At 33.5% G+C, this 20,048-nt stretch overlaps 1 protein-coding gene across 6 annotated transcripts; it reads left to right on the top strand.

Moving 5' to 3' along the window:
• Positions 1-1,102: 1,102 nt before the first annotated feature.
• On the top strand, positions 1,103-11,697 carry LOC123542352 (uncharacterized). 6 transcript variants are annotated; one of them, XM_053531743.1, is made up of 9 exons: positions 1,186-1,252; positions 2,152-2,235; positions 4,372-4,514; positions 5,103-5,238; positions 7,242-7,337; positions 7,638-7,739; positions 8,536-8,637; positions 10,391-10,451; positions 10,983-11,697. In XM_053531743.1, the coding sequence occupies exons 3-9, from the start codon at positions 4,392-4,394 to the stop codon at positions 11,527-11,529; spliced, it is 1,167 nt and encodes a 388-aa protein (XP_053387718.1). In that variant the 5' UTR covers positions 1,186-1,252; positions 2,152-2,235; positions 4,372-4,391; the 3' UTR covers positions 11,530-11,697. The 6 variants fall into 6 exon arrangements, with proteins under 6 accessions (XP_053387717.1, XP_053387715.1, XP_053387716.1 ...); XM_053531742.1 differs by lacking the exon at positions 2,152-2,235 and having other exon boundaries at positions 1,103-1,252; positions 7,245-7,337; positions 7,641-7,739; XM_053531740.1 differs by lacking the exon at positions 2,152-2,235 and having other exon boundaries at positions 1,103-1,252; positions 7,245-7,337.
• The last annotated feature ends 8,351 nt before the right edge of the window (positions 11,698-20,048 follow it).

The following is a 20,048-nucleotide window of genomic DNA, read 5'->3' as shown; positions in this document are numbered from 1 at the left end:
TAAAGCTTTTTAGATTTTGTATAAATGTGAGTGATTAACTTTCGTGTAATGCTAATGGCAGTTTATACCTCAGTTTTAGACCAACGGTACAGAAACTTCTATCTGTGAATCTTGTGCACTTGTTTCACAAAACGACATCTAGAATTTTCAGACGATTTCAAACTGTGACTACTAGGAACTTACTTTGTAAGTAGCTCTGTTAAATACATAGGAGCTCTGCCAATGTGACAGCTCTACATAAAAGAAAGTAACTTAAACTCAATACTTGCTTCCAACGGCAACCAATGTAAGTAAAAAAATGCTTGTTTGGAACTGTCAAATTTCCTCCTGTTAAGTTCAAGTTTTGCACACATGTTTTGAATACATTGCATCTTACACTCCTCACCGTTAGCTACACCATATAATATGACATCGCAGTAATCCAGATATAAATTAACTAGAGACAAAACTCAATTTCAGTGGCTGCTTTAGTTAAATATTTTCGGATGCTTTTAATTCGTAGGTTATCCAACATGGCTGTACATTTGAGTTTTCCATTTTTTTAAAGTTCAATGTTTCATCAAAAAATGCACCAGAATATCGAATTGTACTTTCACGAAACATCACCAGCAATGTTAATCAAATTTGTAAAACATTTGTTCAATGGAGGTTTGCTACCAATCATAATAAATTAAGTTTTTGAAGTGTTCATTTTCAGTGATAAAATGTTTATCTATCAACATCAAAGGCAACCTTTAGCTGTCATATATGTTACATCCTTAGTCTACTTGCATTCATATATCATCAAACGAGCTCATAACATGAGTAACTGCATTGAAAGAAAGCAGTTATCCACGTTTCGCCCGGAAGTAAAAATATGACATGCTGATAATCATTTAAAATCATTGTATCCGCTGACAATTGAAACAATGCATTATGTCCTAACAATTTGCTTTATATCTCGTCTTGAGTTTGAGATCGGAAAGGACCGCAAAGAAGAATAGAAATTACTCAGACATACAATTTTCTGTCTTTTAAGTGATTGTAAACAACATGACTATACTAAGCTGCACTGTCATGCATCAAAGAAGCAAATGCGTTATTACTCATATAAACAATTTAATTACACAGAATGTACGTTTGATTACTAACAGGCATTCATATATCTAATGGCTTTTAACTTCCTTACTGAACAATGGTAATAATGGTAACAAGATGGAGAAATGGACTAGTTTATTCCTATGTTTACTGCTTCCTTTTTATGGCACGGATTGTAAGTACACAAAATATTTACGTTATTAAGTATTATTCATGCATTAGTTTTTTTTCCTACGTATTATATTATATGTTTGTTTTGACCGCTCTCTGTGTTTCTTATTAAATCTATGCATTTTTGTAGATGTCAGTTATGTAAACGACCAATTATGTACTGCTGTAACGTTTCATTTTGGAAAGGCTACATTATTGTAATGTTTTTTCCTACTGTATATGTGCGCTTTATTAAAATGTATGATGTAGGAAAGGCCACTTATAAATGATGCGACGAAAATGATCTAATATAATTTAAATCAAATTTTATATTATAGGATATTTAACCGTCAACTATTTTTGATGTATTTTGTCACTTAAATAATACTTAAGAACGTTCCAAGAACACTCTTTACTTTTTATGTTTGACGCATTATTTCTATTGATTTTGCTGTAAAGTGGGACCATGTGATAGTTTAAACTTTTATGAAAATCAAAATATTTTTCAAATATCTTGAAGTTGCTCTTGTTTGTTTAAAATTTCTTAATAGCAAAGTTATCGATTCAAAAGCAATTATTATACATAATTACTATTATTTTTCTACTAAAACTCTACAGAGCTTCCTTACCGCGTAAACATTAACTTTAGAGCAGGATATTCTCATAGGCACCTTCAAAGAAATACAAATGTACGAGATCTGTATGACAAATTATGTCTTTAGTAAATATTTTGTATGCTTACATGGGTTCTTGTATGCGTACTAATGTGGAAACTAAGTTTACATTTATCCACGAAAAAAAAACACTGTATACTTCGTAATTTATTCATTTCTTGTTTTGTAAAAGTTTTTTGTTTAGTACAAACATGGACGGAAACAAAAATAATCCATGTTAATACAACGATGTCCGATAATTTTTTGGCAGTTTGAAACTCTACGCAGCCAATAGAAACAAAGAAGAAGTCACGTGATACTGTTCTGGCAATCCTCTGGCAAACTTTCACATCTGGTCAGATAATCAAAAGCTTTTGGCGGACTTTTTTATAACAAAAATATAGATAAAAGATTCTGGTGATGTTTCGGTGAACAAAATCACGTAATAAAGTTTTTGGCGATGTTATGGCAAAACTCTTCATGCAGTAAAGTCTGTGGTAAGTTTGCCACAAAGCCACCAAAACGTTTGCCAAAAGATCTCCGCTACCGGCAAACTCCTGCAAACATTTATTACTCTGTTCTGGTGAACTAAAATGTTTGCGGCAAATTTACCGCAACTTTGCGACAAATTTGCCGCAACTTTTCATTTTGGTTAGGGTTATGCAATTTCTATATGGTTCGATGACTAGTTTTGTGTAATATCTGTATCATTAAATGATCAATTGAGCAAAATATCTATGTTTAGATGATTAGTTTTGTATATTATTCCTATGCGAATAGATAATTTGAGTTGTGTAATCTCTATATGATTAGATGATGACTTTGGTGTAATCTCTATATCTCTCTATGATTACATGATTATATATATATATATATATATATATATATATATATATATATATATATATATATATATATATAAATAATCAGTTTTGTTTAATCTTCTCTATATGATTAGATTATAATTCTACATAATGTAATCTCTTTATAATTTCATGATAAGTTTTGTGTAACCTCTATATGCCTACATCATTTGTTTTGTGTAATCCCTAAATGATTAAATAATTGGTTTTATGTAATATCTATATAATGAGATGATTGGTTTAATACAAACTCTATATGATTAGATGATTAGTTTTGTGTCTGTTTTTTATGGGGGTGTGGTTTACAAACTTCGTAAGATCTTGGGTCATGGTAAACCAAATGTGGTAAAATTATAAAACGTTTTATTAAAAGAGGTTACGACCCAACTGTTTTGAGACATACCGCATGTTTAGTGTTCAACCCGTTTACGGTTGGACACTACGCTTCCCTCTTTGATTGTGTCTGACGGAAGAGGAGGAGAGCTCTATGATAAGCAGTTTTTAAATCCTACCAGGACTGAACTGTTTTGATATCTGTCTTCTGGCCTGTTTCGTCGGGCCCTTAAGGGTGTTTCTCTTGTTGCTCTGTCTTCTGAAAAGGCATTGAGTACATACGTTTTTTGGTTCTAAAGGTTTGCTTTTTATATATTTATACACGAGCATTTTTGTGTTTTATATGCCATGCCTTTTTGTTTCCATTACGTGTGTTAGAGATTCACCTGGAGGGGATTACTTTTATTTACACTGTCCCGTGTCTTTGGAACATGGTGGGGTTAAGAGTGAGGTTGGGTGCCCACCATAAACCGGTTTAAGCTCCCCAGTGGTGTTTTTGCCACTGACCGTTCCAAGGTGGTGCCCCACTGTGTTCCTATGTTTGTTCGTTTTGTCCTCATGTGTTGGCTTTGTGTGTGTGCGCGTGTATGTGTATGTGTGTGTGTGTTTGTGGTGTACACGTCTGCGTGCTGTAGGTTTAGTTTTGTGGAGGCTGCGATTTTGGTACGTGGCATTCCCTGTTTGATATATTTTTTTTCTCTACATGTATAGATGATAAAGGTTTTTGTTATATCTATACGAATTGATTAATGGGTTTGTGTAATCTATATAAGTAGATTATTAAATTTGTACAATCTCTTTATGACTGGATGATAAGTTTTGTATAATCTCTATATGATTAGATGAATCGATCTCTATAATCTATTGGCTTTGAGTAATATCTATATAATTAGTTCTGTGCAATCTTTACATGATTAGATGAATAGTTCTTTTTATATTTTCTATACGATAACATAAATGGTTTTGAGAAATATGTATATGATTAGATAACTAGTTTTGTGTAATCATAGGATTAGTTTTGTGTAATATTTATATTACTAGATGAAAAGTTTATATAATAACTATATAATTAAATGATTAGACTTGTGTAGTCTCTATATAATTACGTGATCAGTTTTTTATAACCCTTATAAGGTCAGATGAGGCATTCTGCTTTATCTGTTTAATAGTTAAAATGTATAGGCTTATATTATTACGGAATTAATGATATAAATCTCTACTTTTAATCATATCTTACATCATTGCTTGTTCTAGTATCTGGTATTATAATATGAAATTTATTTTTCTTTCTCCAGCTTCCCAACCATTTGGTCATATGGGCTGTTTTGACAAAAACTCATTTCCTGAAAGAAATAACACTTACTTTTTATTCACAATGACTGGTACTTCGTGTATGGAAATATGTCGTTCTGTAATCTTGAGATATGCAGCGACAAAGGTAAAATTAATATTGTTTAAATGCAAAAAAAGCATGATAATAGTTGTTCTCAAATGTACATTTTTTTATCCCGAGGACAGTAAAACTCACATTTAACCAAAACTGAAGGCAACCAAGTTATTTTTATTTTAAATTATATCATATGTTATGTTTAATAAATGGACAAAGTTTGAAAGGAATATCTTTATTATTTTTCAAGAAATATTAGTTTTTATGTCGAAAGCCAGATCGGGCAATGTTACCTGCCTGGTCATATTAGAATGGAATGATATATAGGAGAACCATGTTATCATATATCTCAACAATACAAATCGATAATACGCCGCGTGCATAATTCACTCAGGCTCCCCCAGACCCCCACCCCCATCGTGAAATCACTCCACAAGCGTATAACTTCATTAAAACATTCTACTGTATTTCATTTCATAAGTAAAATATTGTCAAATATATTGTTTTGTTGTAGTTGTAAGCAGGACAACATGGTTGCAATTTGAATAAGACATTCAAGCTATATAAATTGAATAGATTTTGTTTACATGCCATAACATGATTATATGTTCTAATGACAAAATTGTCTTCTACCTTCAGGGACACCGCTGTTTCTGTTCTAAAAGTATCAGTATTTCCCCCTACACTGGATCATTCAAATGCAACTATACATGTCCTGGTAATAAGACAGAAATCTGTGGGGGAGAAACGTCACTTTCAATTTATGATACATGGGGTAAGTATATAGATGAGCAATTTCTAAATTTTAATTTCTTACCAAGTGAAGCTTTATTCGAAATACAGGTACACGTTAGGCGTGATTTAAATTTATACAAGCAATAACGACGCTTGACAGGAAAATAGATAGCCGAATCCTTGTCGATTTCATTCAACAATATCCTATTCCAGAATAATATTCCTTGTTTTAGGTGCAGAAAGCTAAAACCCTGGACAAACATTATGGATGTCATTTTCCGTTTCTTCCAGCGTTTCCGTTAAAAAAGCAATAAATGGTAATTGCAAATACGGTAGGAATACGCTATACATTTGTGACACGGTCTCACGTAACTAATAAAAGCTCATAAAATATTATAAAACAAAATGGCGCCGTTTTGGAAAAAACAACAAAAAGGGTCCAATTTAAGTTTTTTAATCACTGATTCAATAAAGCAAAAATCTATCTTACACTTAGATTTTGCCCTGTATTTCGCATGAAGGTAGGATAAGAATTGCATCTCTACATACATTATACTATCCACATATTCTAGCTAATTTTACCTACTTGTGTTTAAGTTTTTCACGAAAACTTTAATAAGATCTTTGACATGAATTATTTATATGCTCTCAGATCAAACGTGTAACATGAGGTGAATAACCATTTGGTTAAGAACTGACAAATGTTATAATTGACCAGTATTCTATCGTTGATAGTCTCTCAAGATAAAGATAATTGCAATTTTATTTTCAATTAAAAAGATTCGCACCATGATCTGTTTTGTTTAAGAGATTTTTGTGATGCAGCATCAGGTATGATTCCTTTACGATGTCTTTATGAACTTTCAAACGTCTTGAAATAAAGAGTAACAGGCTTTTGTCTTTTAAAGCATATTTGATCAGGGGAATTTGCTATCGGTGGAAAGGAATAGAGTTGCAACCCATACAACCTGAAAACTGCCACAGATGTTTGTATCTTGTTTCGTTAAAAATCATTCTTAACGCAAAACAATACTTAATTCGCAATTTATTGATTACCAAATTTTCTCCGCCCTTGCTTTATTCACAGTACGCATTAGCTCTATTTTTTTCAAATTATTTTATATTTTCTTGTTATTGAAATCATTGGTGCTTGCAGAACATTCATGTACAATTCAATCAGAGATGCTAAAGTTAAGAAAAATATAGTCGAAAGCATAGCTTGTTTCAGAAATTAAATGTCTTCTATTTTATTCGTTTGATACTACATAGTGGCAATGTAATTCGTGAAAGCCTTTCCACAATGAATACTGTAGATGTACGAATTACAAAAAGCAAGACAAAAAGACAAAAATCTTGCTTAAAACGTATAATAAGGTTGAGGTTCTAACCATAAGCATATACATTGGCTACAGTAATGAATGCCTTTATCATTGTTTTTGAAACCCAATGAAGGTTGCATAATTCTTTCATGTGACGATGTCATGCAACTTGCAAATTAAACACTGTTGATTTCACCTTTGATTTCACCTGTGCCCTACATTTTGAACCAAGGGACACCTAAAGTCATCTTCAACGATAAAAAACCGGAAAATCTTCATTGACATACTTATATTGTTGTTACAGTGACTCAATGCGCATCAGAAACAAGAACATTCAAACAGACGTTAAATATTCAATGACTAAATCATTGTTGTTTTTATAATCAATGTAATACAAAATGTATTGCACTTTGTGATATCATTAGGAGTAACACTATATCCAGCGTTCTTGAGATCATGATCAGGCATAACGTATTTGGGGGAAATACAGAGCGTTTGTATCAGTACTACTCAAAGTCTTGTGTAACCCAGAAATTCTGTTCGTAATCAGAAATTGCAATTAATAGACAAAATAAGATTTTGGGTGAAAGTCTGCTCAGTAATATTAAGAGGAATATTTTGAAAAAATATCAAGTACATGAACAAGGCAAATCCAATAATAATGCAATTAGTGTCATTGTTGAAATACGTATTTGATAATGTTTATAAGCATGTGTATTTACAGCAGATGTACAGGCAACTATTCCATCTACGACACCAAACGGTTCAATGAAAACTACATCTGAAATTATGTCTACTGAACAGATCGATCACAATACAGGTAAAATCGGAAGGATACATATCCAGTAGAAACAATAATTAGCCATTGTAAACGCTGTGTTTAGATAGAATGGTACATATACCAAAACTATTTATAGTATTGCGTACCCCAGCAATGCTGTTCGTTTTCCAAAATTATAATGAATAGACAAACCAGGTTTAAAATAAAAGTCTGATCAGTAGTGTTAAGAGAAATATTTTTAAAATGTCAAATTCAAGGCAAATCCAAAATTAGTGAGTACAATTAATGTCATTGCTTTTAAACTAATTTGATAATTTTAACAAGCATGTGTATTTACAGCAGCTGTACAGACAACATTTCGATCTACTACATCTAACGGTCCCATGGAAATAACATCTGAAAGTGCAAGTATATCTACTGAACAGGCTGATCTCGATACAGGTAAAAACGGAAGGATAAATATCCAGTTTGAAGCAATAATCAGCCATTGTAAACTTCGTGTTTCCATTGAATGTTACAAATACCAAAACTATTTATAGTCTTGCGTACCCCAGAAATGCTGTTTGTAATCGGAAATTGCAATGGATAAACAAATAAGACTTCGAATAAACGTCTGAGCATAAGTGTTAAGATAAATTTTTAAAAAGCATCAAGTAAAAGGGAAGTCCAAAAATAGTGTGTACAATTAACGTCATTGTTGAAAGAATTATTTGACTTAAGGTTTAGCAGTATATCACAAAATAATAGATTTTTTTAGTAAATGCACCTTAACGCACAGCTTATCTGTCAAATACATGCTTTACTGTTCTGTCCCACAGAGTTGGATACTTAAAATATTCTTAATGAGTTGTCCCCCTTTGAATAAGAATGTCATTTGTAAAGAAATAAATGTAAACAATTGTCAAAAACGATGTTTTACCTAGTTATGTAAAGTTTAAACTCTCGCACGATGTTGCAAATGCATCTAAACGAAGACATGTAACAGCTTTTTCAAAATGGTGAGTTTTTAAAGGCGCTGAACTGTCCAGATGCGTGGCCCCTCCATGCAGTCCCTTTCCGGAATTCAATACATACATGAATAAATTGACAATAATTTTGTTGAGTAATATAAATGTTTTGTATGCTGTTAAATTTTCATGTAAAACAATGCTTTCTTTCTATGATTTGATGACGTTCGAACTTTTTTCTCCGAAATTTGGACCTATACCTTAACTTTTATAATCACGTGTATTTACAGCATCTGTACAAACAACAATTCGACCTGTGATATCAAATGGTTCCATGAAAATAACATCTGAAAGTATGAGTACGTTTTTTGCACAGGCTGATCTCGACACAGGTAAAAACAAAAGGATAAATATCCTGTAGGAAGCTTTCGTAAACTTTGTGTTTCCATAGAATGGTACATAACCAAAACTAATTCTGATGTAAAATGCATACAATTTATCATTTTGTAAATTTTGAACTGTTTACATTCGAAAACAAATAAGACGTTTCAAAGCAATTTTCGGGTAGTATTTTAACCTAGCAACCGTACATTGTAAGTAGTTAAAATCATAACAACTACACACCAACATAGTCTAAAATAAATGTATCTTTCTTTACTAAATATTTAAGTAAGATAAGATGAAAAACGTTTCTCTTTTAATACAAAATGTATTTGAAACAATTTAATTTTTCGTTCACTATTCCATCACAGTATCGCTTTAAGTACTGAAGTATAAATAAGTTTCTTCAGATCTGTAACCTTATTCTATTTGTTTTTGGCATTTATACGTACCATTGAGACTATATTTTTTTGTCTCCCACGTATAGTTTGGAGAGATAATGCTTTGAGTGCTGTCCGTCTGTCTGACAGTCTGTCCGTCTAAGTGTCAAAAAGGTTGTCCACACAACTCCTCTGACACCACTAAGCGGATCTAGACCGTGCATTACAAAAAGTAACCATTAAAAAGCTTAGTTAAGTTTTCGGCTACTTCTGTTCTATTTATAGGCGAATTTCCACCAAACATTACAGGAGTGATCAGTACTAAGTCCCGATGTACATATTATCGGCATGTTGCGGATCATTGATTTTCATTGGATGATATGTCGTATTTTACCTTTTCTGCGAAAATTCTCCGATTTCAAGAGGAAGATTTACAACGAATTTCACAAAAGTGATCACCGCTAAGCGTAATAGTGCATATCATCGCAATGTTCCGGTTCAAAGATTTTCAGTGTAGTTATAGCCCTCGATTTGGTGTTCTTTACAGTGTTTAGACTACTTGACGTATATCTGTCGGCCGAATATAACAAAAACTCATGAGTGGTCAGTGGAAGACGTAGTTGTGCAAATCATCATCATGTTGACATTTAATAAATTTCAGCGGACAAGGTCTTTGATTTGTAAATTTCTATAACGTTTGTGCTTCTTTGCTTTTGTAATTTCACCACTTAGTGTGTGATCATAGCCAAACTTATTTATATCGTTGGAATGTTGTGGTTGATGATTTTCACTTGAGTTATTACCCATCATTTGTTGGATTTTACAGTCTCTGTGTGTATATATGAGATATATTTTCCGTTCGGTAGCTGAATGACTTCCGTACATGAATAATTCAACGCCCCGAGCCAGGCTCGAACCCACATCTGTGACAGGCAAGTGATTCAAAGCCCGACCTTAACAACTCGACAACAGAGTACCCTGCCCCATCCCTTGAGGGAAGTGTGGCATTGTTTGGTACGAAATTTGTCCATAAATAACGTGTTCTTTAAATACCACGAAATGTCACATAGTAAAAATGTTTCGGAAAGCAAGTAAAAAAAGGAGAAAAATTTCTGCTAACTACATCTAAGAGCCAGATTTCATGAAAAATATTTAGAAATATCAAAATATTAAAGAAAACAATTTCAGGAATATTAGATGTAGGATAGTTTTATCTTGAATAGCAGGTTAAAAAGATTGAAAAACCTACTCACTCAATTTCACTCTAAAGCAGATTGTTCCCCTTGTATACAAAGGATGTGGTGTAAATCTCTATATCTTGCTTCCTGAGATTAATAAATTTTAGGGAGAACTAAAGATGGCATCGTTTCCGTTTACATCTCAGTTCCAGTTTCGATCACGATTGTGGCTGCCCTTACAGGAGTCATCGTCTACTGTAGTATGCGGTAAGTCATTTCAGAATATGTGTCATCAAATTGAATATAACTAACGGTATAATAATCTGGACAAAGAAAAGGAAACAAATATATACTTAAGTATATAACACTTTTCAGTGACATAGTGAGAATTATCATTGAGATATTATCAGTAGCATTCACACTGTGAATGTAACCCTTTGACGATCTACTTGAACATTGTTTATAAGTTTATAATTTTTCGCGTAAAACGGGTTGAAAATCGTAGTCGCGCATTTTTTTCCAGTGCAGAACTCGTGCATATTTCTCGATACAAATCTAATTAACTATGACTAGTGTTTAACCAAAAACAAACAAAAAGTTTGTCTGCATTTAAACTTGGTCAGAGATAAATGGCTAGGGCACACTCACGTGTATGTGTTTCTTAAGGATCAATATTGCGTAATTACTTTGAGTTAAATAATTCGTTCACTAGATTCTGTTGCTTTTTATATGATCATAAATGTCTGAATTTGCCGGATTTGCTTTTCTTTACATTTTCACTATTATGTTGCTATTCAGAAAATGCCGACCTACTGATGACCAAAACGTATTGTTCCGTCGAAAGATGGTTACAAAAAACACTCATCTGTTCAATAGTGCAGCAAATAAAACGTACAATGTCAACACTTCTAACGACGAAAGTAATTGTTCCAAGTATTCTTCCAAGACCGTGCAGAACTCGAGTGCCAGTTTATATGCTGAAATAGCGTTTGGTAGTACAGAGACGCTAGAAACATCTGAGAATGGGTATAGCACAGTCTCCATTGGTCTACCTAAGGGAAAATACACAAAAGACGTAACCGAATCTAGTGACACATATGACACTCTACATACTGGTTCAAAAGGAAATACTATCAAAACATCTGACTGTTTTCAATCCGTGTATGATCACGTGATTGTTGGTAACCATAACAACCAGAGTACTGATTCTGATGAATATTCACATCTGCATACGGTTCAAATAAACAATCTCCATCATATCGATGAAGATAGAATATCGGATACAAATAGTGTCCATTGCGGGGATCAGGACTACCAATCTATTCACGAGTATGACATAATCTAGCCGGAAGGATGCCCTATCGTACTTGAATGAAAAAAAACTTTTTAATCTGAGGCTTCCTTTCAGCGCACGCAACTTTTATGTGAAATAAAGCAACATCATCATGAAAACATTTCAATACACAGACGTTAGATATAACATAATAATTATCGTATTAAATTGTTTTAACAGTCCTAGGAATTTTGCCAAGATATCCAAAATTTTCTGTTCCTCTGCTCTCAGCATGCTATCTTTTTTCAGGCAATTAATGTAACTGATAATGTCGTAGCCCCTACACTGGTCAGTAATTTATAGCACATATCAATTACAGACCTGTTGCAGATTTTTTCCTTGGATAAGGACAACCATGTATCTCATGTCCAGGATTTTTTCAGAATACAAATTCCATATGCATAATGTAATATCTTCGTTTGATTTGTTTATTCATTGTTCTTTGCGAGGAAAGAATGTTCTACATCTTACAGAGATGATAAGGTTCTGCAAGTTTATCTCTTTTTTTGAGGCATTAGATTTTAATAATTTTCATTTTCCCCATGATTGCCTTCTCATCAAACATATTTAGGATGCAATGGTTAAAAATCTGATATATTTCAACAAGTGTCAAATTTAATGTAAGAACTTTTAAGTGGCATGCCTCCAGATCGTTTGACAATATTTTTTTTTTTAGATATCTTGAAATAAATGCTGTATTTCTTATGAAGGCTTTAAAACTTAATTACTGACAAACTTTATGTTATGGAAACACATGAGAATTTGCTGTTTAAACTACTTTTTACAATGAAAATCAAAAAACGTTTGTCACGCTATTACTCCACGTAAACTGTCTCGATTATGAATATCTATATTTTGCAATTATTAGTCACTACTTCTGCTATAGGCTAGGACGATGGGAAAACGTCTTTATTGCCGCGGCGGTCCGGGGTTTGATTCCCGGCGCGGTCATCTTTTTTCTTTTCTTTTTTTTTCTTTGATTTGGAATTTTTCAAATATTTTAGAAAATAAATTCCATATTCTAATGTTCAAGGTATGACCAAACTTCAGTTTGAAAAAGAAAAAAAAGATTATTTTTAAGCCAAATCTGGAGGTCAGTGCTTTTAACAGTACGTCACTGTAACACACTTATTTTTATGATTAAATAATTTCATTCGAGATGTAGTTGAAAAATGGAAGAAGTTCAGATGTAGAATATATACGGTGTGGGGAATTCCTGGGAAAACCAGTACAGTTAGTTTCCGGCTCAGCCCATCACCCCGAGTGTGGCAGAAATGTATTTAAATTATTACATCAAGCAGTCAAACATATGGCAAATCGAGCTCTTGACTTCCAGTGTTCAAGTTACAATATCGAACTTTTTAAAGAATCATTTCAAGCATGGAATATTTTTAGTGAGTGCTTAAGCAATATGACGTACTCGTGGATTATAAGTTAAAGTTAAAATTGAGATATTACATCTATTGTTTGGATGATAAGTCTATCTCTCAAGATCATAAGTCGAATGTTCAGGATAATGTGACGTATTCTCTCTGATATTATTTAAGAAATAATTTACAGCATAATAGTGTTTTAACACTATTTATGCATGATGGGCGGTTATGCCTCGGGCGTAATAACTTCACGAGGACTGTACGACGTATACGTATTACCGCCCGAATGTATAAATAGTGTTAAATCACTCTTTTGTAATAGATTATTTCAAATCTAATATACCCTTAATCTGAAACAGTAGATAAGATATATAAATTTATGTTTTAGAAATTTGTTTAATCAAATTCACTTACTCAAAACAGTCAAATTAATAATGGTTTCATAGTGCTTTTGTCAATTTTTAATTCGTCAGTTTGTAATAGTTATTATTTTCACCTGTTTCTCTTTCTACAGTATCACAAGTATACATGTACTGTCTTAAATGTTGAATTTCAATTTTGACTGTAACTGAAAACATCTATTAGAGAATAGAGGTTTTGGGTCCTTCAAGCATTTGTTACATTAAATACTGATAAATTGAGTTTATAACAAAACTGACCCTGCAATTGAAATTTAATCAGTTTAAATTCTATTTTGCGTTTTGTTTAAACAAATATTCTGAAGTTTCTCTGAATAATTATACATGCTAATAAATTAATTGTGGATGATTATTTCACTGAAGACTAAATTTTCTACATACTACAATGAAATCTCACTTTCACCAGCATAAAACATCTGGAGCAGTTTATCAAGTAGTATTATCTTTCACCAGCAGTGGTCAGCAATTAGTTATGGCCAATTCATACTGAGAATATAACAGTACTTAGGAGATAAGAGAGAGCACAAAATTGTGCTCTATTCTGGCAAAATTCCTAAGACTGTTAATAGAACTTTACAAAATTGTGCTTATAACTGTAGTGAAGAATGAAAAATAAAACTTCTACAAGTTTACATTCCGGTAAGGTCTTCGCGCACTAATCCAGTTATAACCGACTTGATAGGTAAGACTATCCGTATTAGGAGCTAAATGGAAATTAAACGAAAAGTTTTAGAAAATCAACATGCTTAGGAATGATAATATTATGACTTGGTCATAAATTTTGCATAAAAGCAATGAAAATGAATTTTTTAATTATTATTTCTAACGGTTTAAAATTTAGGTACTATCTCTTGTACAGATAAACGTTTAGAATCCATGCCAATAACCGCACATCTACTTACATAATACTATTAATCGATCGATTTCATATTGGCCTTGTTAGTTGTCCAAGGATTGTCGTATTGGCCCAAGGTCGTTGAGGTTCCCCGTACCAGGTGCAGATAGTCCATAGGGATCCTGTGAGGCAAAATTGCGCCGACTGAGAGGGATCCCATGCATTAACGAAAACGAAAGTAGAGCGTTTAATAAGGAAACATGATGATAAGATGGAATCAACAGTTTCACATGTAAGGTACTAGATACTTTATGTATTCAAGGAAAGTCATATTTAAGCTTCATAAGCATCGCATGATATTCATCCGAACCAATACCCTCAGTCTACATTCCATCGTTGTTGGGACTTGTGTCAACTGATATAACAAATTTAACGATAAAAAACAAGGGTATATAGCTAGATCTTTCATTGATTCATATGTTTTATGCACAAACCCTTTGTTTAGGACGATAATTTTGATTATCCGAGTTCCCTGACTAAGCGGCTACGTTGGAGTTCATTGTTTACCACATAGAAGATCCTGTGCACGAACAGCGAGGGATCCGTTTTCTCATTTACCACATAGAATGATCCGATATGCATACACACCGTGAACAGTCTTGGAAGAGGGTCAGCCAAGAAGCCATTGTTTTGAATAACTTCATAAATAGGACCAAAAGTTTCTGTCGAAAAGGTTAAAGTGACCTCCCCCCTGTTGGCTATATGTTTTTTGACGAATAAAATAAATTTGGACAATCATAGTCGAGGAACATGTCTTTACAATTATTTAAGTCTTAGCTGACCAAAGGCTGACTGGAGAATTTTGATTTTTCAACTCTTGTGCTTATAAGCATGCTAAATTCCATTACAGGTATATTACAGTTTACTACAGATTATTTTCTGAAATATTACCTACCTTAATCTCTAAAGCATTTTCACCAACTGTCGTCTCTTTCAAGGCTAACGGTAAAAGCTCAAAAGAAAGTAGAAACAAATTCTTCTCCTGTTTCAACAGTGCTGGCGATAAACTGCGAGCCTTTCATGGCAATATCACCATCTGCCTTATAAATTTGAAAGTAGTGTGTCAATTTCATGATCTTTATACTTGACTTACGATCGAATATACATATAAAATATTGTTACATGTAAAAGTACGAGGGATGTTCGAAATGAATTGCTTATTTCTATCTAGAGACTTCAAATTTCAAGTTAGCCCAAAAGGGCTCATTTCATGCCCTCGAAGTATTCCCCGTGGCTAGAAATGCAAAGTTTCAGCCGATGTATCCTTTTCTTGAAGGCGTCACGGTACGCTGATTTGGGCACAGTAATAAGGTACTGATGAATGGCAGATCCAAGTGCCTGTCGGGACTGGTATTTCCGCCCAGCAAGGAATGATTTCAATTTCGGAAACAAAAAGAAATCACATGGGGCAAGGTCTGGGGAATACGGGGGGTGAGGCAAAACAGTTACTTTTTCTTTCTTCAAAAACGCCGTAACTATTGCGGAAGTATGAGCGGGGGCATTGTCATGTAGAAGACGGACATGTTTAAAACCAGTGGCAGGGCGTCGTTTCTGATAATACTTTTTCAGTTTCTTCAGTACTACGTCTTTGTAGTACTTTCCGGTGATGCTTTTGCCCTTTTTCACCGGCACTTTTATTGCGACTCCTTCACCAGAGAAGAAGATTGCATACAAAACCTTCTTTGCACTCAAAGAACGTTTGGCAATTATTGGGCGTTTGCTGTGTTTAATGGCCCAGATCTTATTGCTAACCTTTCTGACGGGCTCAAAATAATGGACCCAGGTTTCATCACCTGTGACGACATTGGCAAACTGCTTTTTTTCATATTTTGGAAACATTTGAAGCAGCTTTTTGGCCACTTTAACCCGTTTCTTTTGCTCATCAGTCAACAGATGTGGCACCCATCTAGCAGATATCTTTCTGACTTTCAAATGCTTCTTCAAAATAAGGTGAACCGTTGATAGTGATATGCCTACCTTTCGTGCAATATCACGAACTGTAAATCTGGCATCTCCTTCAATGATTTCCTTTATTTTGGAAACGATTTCTTTACGAGATGCAGATTTTGGCCTACCTGATTTCGGTGCATTTTTGATGGACTCTACACCAGACTCAAATTTCTTTTTCCACCGCCGAACTGTGTCATAAGACACACAAGAAGTCCATAAGCAGTAGAAAGTTCAGTCATCAGCTGCTTCAAAGAACAACCAAGTTTTGAGCGAGCTTTGATGTAAGCCCGTATTTCATCTTTCTTGTCGACGCTTCTACCAACCATTTTTACTACAGTGGTCAATGATTGCGTGTATTCAAATGGCAAATTTTATGTCTTACACTTAGTCTAACATGTACATTTATACACCGTTGTGTAGGTATTGAATAACCCTATACAGGTAGGTATTGGTTTTTATCGTGCCCCACGTGGATATCGAGCTAGAGGACAATAAGCAATTCATATCGAACACTCCTCGTACATCTGTAACATTTGTATAGTATTACCTAACCGTTAATGTCAAGTTCAGCTAAAGTCAAATAATGTATCTGAAAAATAAACAAGATCTAGTATCAAACTGAGAACCGTTCTGGAAATATTTGGTACAAACTTGAATCTTTGGAAATGTTATCACTTACTTTCAGTTTCAATTTCGAAATGATCCAAAATACGCGATCTTTCCTTCAATTGATTCTATAACACTGTCTTCGTACAAATTGTAAGGCACTCTTATATATCATCTATCGCTTAATACTAGGCCATCCACCAGTCTTAATCTGAACGTCACAGTAACATATAAAAGAAGCCCAAAGCGGTAAAATGGTCAAATTGTTTTCAATCTACTAAAATTCTACTAGTTTGTCCGTCTCCCGTCTCCCTCCGCCACGTTTTCCACTATTGTATCAAAATAATGCATATTAAGGAAACAGAGAATATCGTTTCAACTGTTTCAGTGTAAGATTTAAATACATTGTACAGAATATATTTTCACGAGTAGTGATTTCTAGAGCGAAAATGTAAATTATTGTGTTAATGAATGAAATGTATTACGACGTTACATGATAAACAAACAGCGTTTCTTTTTATTTTTTTGGTTTTCAATGGTTCAAGCAAAAGTATACCCAATTCTCTCCCGCAACGTCGCTTGCATTATGACATGGCCTCAAAGTGTCGTGTCATCAAGATAACTATGTTGAAAAATTGTCAAACAGTTCTTTGAAGTTTACAGATTTCTTTTTCATTTTGTTAGGGTGGAGCGTATATCTGTATTTTCGTGCAGGGGTTATATACATCTGTATATTTATTGAAGTATATTTTGCAAAATATTTCAGATTATTTCTAATTATGTTTTGCAGTCAAGTGCAGTTCATTTCAGTGAGAACAAAAACGATAACTTTACTGGTTTGAAACAGTGAAAATATGTTTTCATTCACTCATATAACTCAGAATTTCACTATAAGGCATAAAATAAAACTACATAATGCATATTAAATATAGAGTTAGGAACAGTTTATTGTGGTCATGTTGAGGATCCTCTTGTGTGGACTGAGATCTCTCAGCATAAACAGTTGAGGGCGAAATCTGAGAATCAACAATAGCCTGTCTGTCAAAAGAATGAATACCAGTTCTACGAAATTCTGATATAAATCATTATATTCAAAATCGCTGTGATATAATTGATATGGGCAGCTCGAATAATAAGAATTACTTAATTATGGGTGGCGGCTACCGCCAAAATTAGTAAATATATTTGCATTCAATGCATTGTATTTTGAAACCATTTGATACAAAACTTCATTCCATCCATCTAAACATGGAACGATGCATTGAAAAACTTGTTGTGTTAAACGGGAGTACATTGAGCTGCATGGTATCATGTTTATTTTGGATAATTTAATATAATGGTCCATCGCAATATGTTTCTCAAAGCATCGTTCCATGTTAAAATGAATGGAATGAAGTTTTGCATTAAATGGTTTCAAATTACAATGCGTTGAATGCAAATTTATTGGACGGGATGCACTGACTGTCTTGATTATGAATGGATTGTATATTTACTAATTTTGGCGGCTACTGCCGCCCATACCTAATCATTGATAATTCATTCAACTGCAGTGCTCATAACAGGAACTTTGTTCTGTAGCGCAGTAATATCTATTCATTTTCATGTGCTTAGGAACCACTATAAGGATTCTATGACTTTTTCAAATATAACTCTGGTAGCGGGTCAACCCCTTCCGCTCATACCCAAATTTTCCCCGAGGCTCCCTCTAAAAAAACCCAAAAGGACGCGTGTCTTCATTCATTGTTTCCAAATTTTGGTGCATATATTGTAGATGTGCGTTACCAAGAGAGGAGGTACACTGCCAAAATAAGTCGCATTTATGGTCAAGATAGAAGGATGTCTTTCACATTTTAGATTCAAATCGAAACTTGTTTAAACAGCTGAATTGTAAATAAATCTGGTTAAGTATAAAAACATGTCCAAAGTGTTTGTTCCGAAGCAACCTGAGATAACTTAATTGTTATTACAATAAAATGAATGCCACCAAGCAAAAATGATTGCAGACTCAGTTTGATAATGTAATGCCTGAGAGGTTTTGAAAATATGCAACACCTCCATGCCTCCTATAAACTATTTAGCGGAACTCTTTTATCACATTAAATGGACACTTTTTCTCAAAATGGTACTGTCCAAATTGGAAGATTGACAAGTTTATTATAGAAATTTAGGAGGGTAAGGGTTAAAAGGCCTTTCAGATCTTTTCTTTGTCACGTATATTTTAGTAATTGTCGCAGAAACAAATCCTTATCGGTATTTTAAAAACGGATGAAAAGTGTTTTTGGTATAGCTAGAAACATTTATGGCTACCCAGCGCATGGTAAACAAACAAAAAAGAAATAAAAGTGTTAGCTTGCAGTGTTTGTGGTCAGGTACACTCCTTTTCTAGTTAATTAAGGATGCTTTAATGTTAGATTTGTATAATGGCAAATTGGTTTTGTTTGATTATATTGTTTCTTAATATGAGTTAACGTCAAAATACAAAGTATGATTTTGTAAAGTTCTTCTTTTTTAAATTTCGCCTGAAATCATCATAGTTCGTTCACAATGTGATGGCAATAATATAGTCATTTCAAATTAACAAACATGCCTGGGTACTTGTGGTTGTATTTTGGTTTCATAATGTATGATAGTATAATAAATGTGTTACTTTGGGATCAACTTTGGATTAAATTTTGAATAGATCGGAATTTTCAACGATGAAACAGGCAGTGTTCTCCCATGACTATCTTACAGTCGCAATAAACATGTATCATCGCATATTTATGTTTAAAAATAATTGTCAATAATTTGAATGACGAAGTCTTGACTAATTGTAAATATAATGTCAACTATTGTTTGCACGAAGTGTCTACGAATTCGTTATGAAATGTGCTATGGTAGTGGCACATGTTATGCGAAACGTAATCAAACAAAAAAAAACTGTGCATTCGTAGCTATACAATATTTAGACACGAAATCATAAATGAAAGTCGTCTTATAAATGATTCTAAATATCCAATGATACAGTAATACACGCGTGTGTTATTTCTTCAATCTAAAGGTCACGCTACATATTCATGCATATTGGGATCTAGAACGGAAGTTCAGTAGGAAAGTTCATCTAAGATTTTTCTGTAACGCTGACGAAAACATGTGTCTCGGCGATAGGAAATCTGGAACAAATGTGACTGGTGCACCGGGGAAGATGAATTACCACTTGTCAAATAAGCATACTACCATTTGTCTGAGCTGCACGTTTTAGATCAGAATAGTTCGACTGAAAAAGAGAAATATATCTTTTTGAGAATT

This window comes from Mercenaria mercenaria, chromosome 19, assembly GCF_021730395.1.
Source record: "Mercenaria mercenaria strain notata chromosome 19, MADL_Memer_1, whole genome shotgun sequence".
Lineage (NCBI taxonomy): Eukaryota > Metazoa > Mollusca > Bivalvia > Venerida > Veneridae > Mercenaria > Mercenaria mercenaria.
The sequence above is the reverse complement of the archived record's forward strand: the minus strand, read 5'-3'. Positions and strand labels throughout refer to the sequence as shown.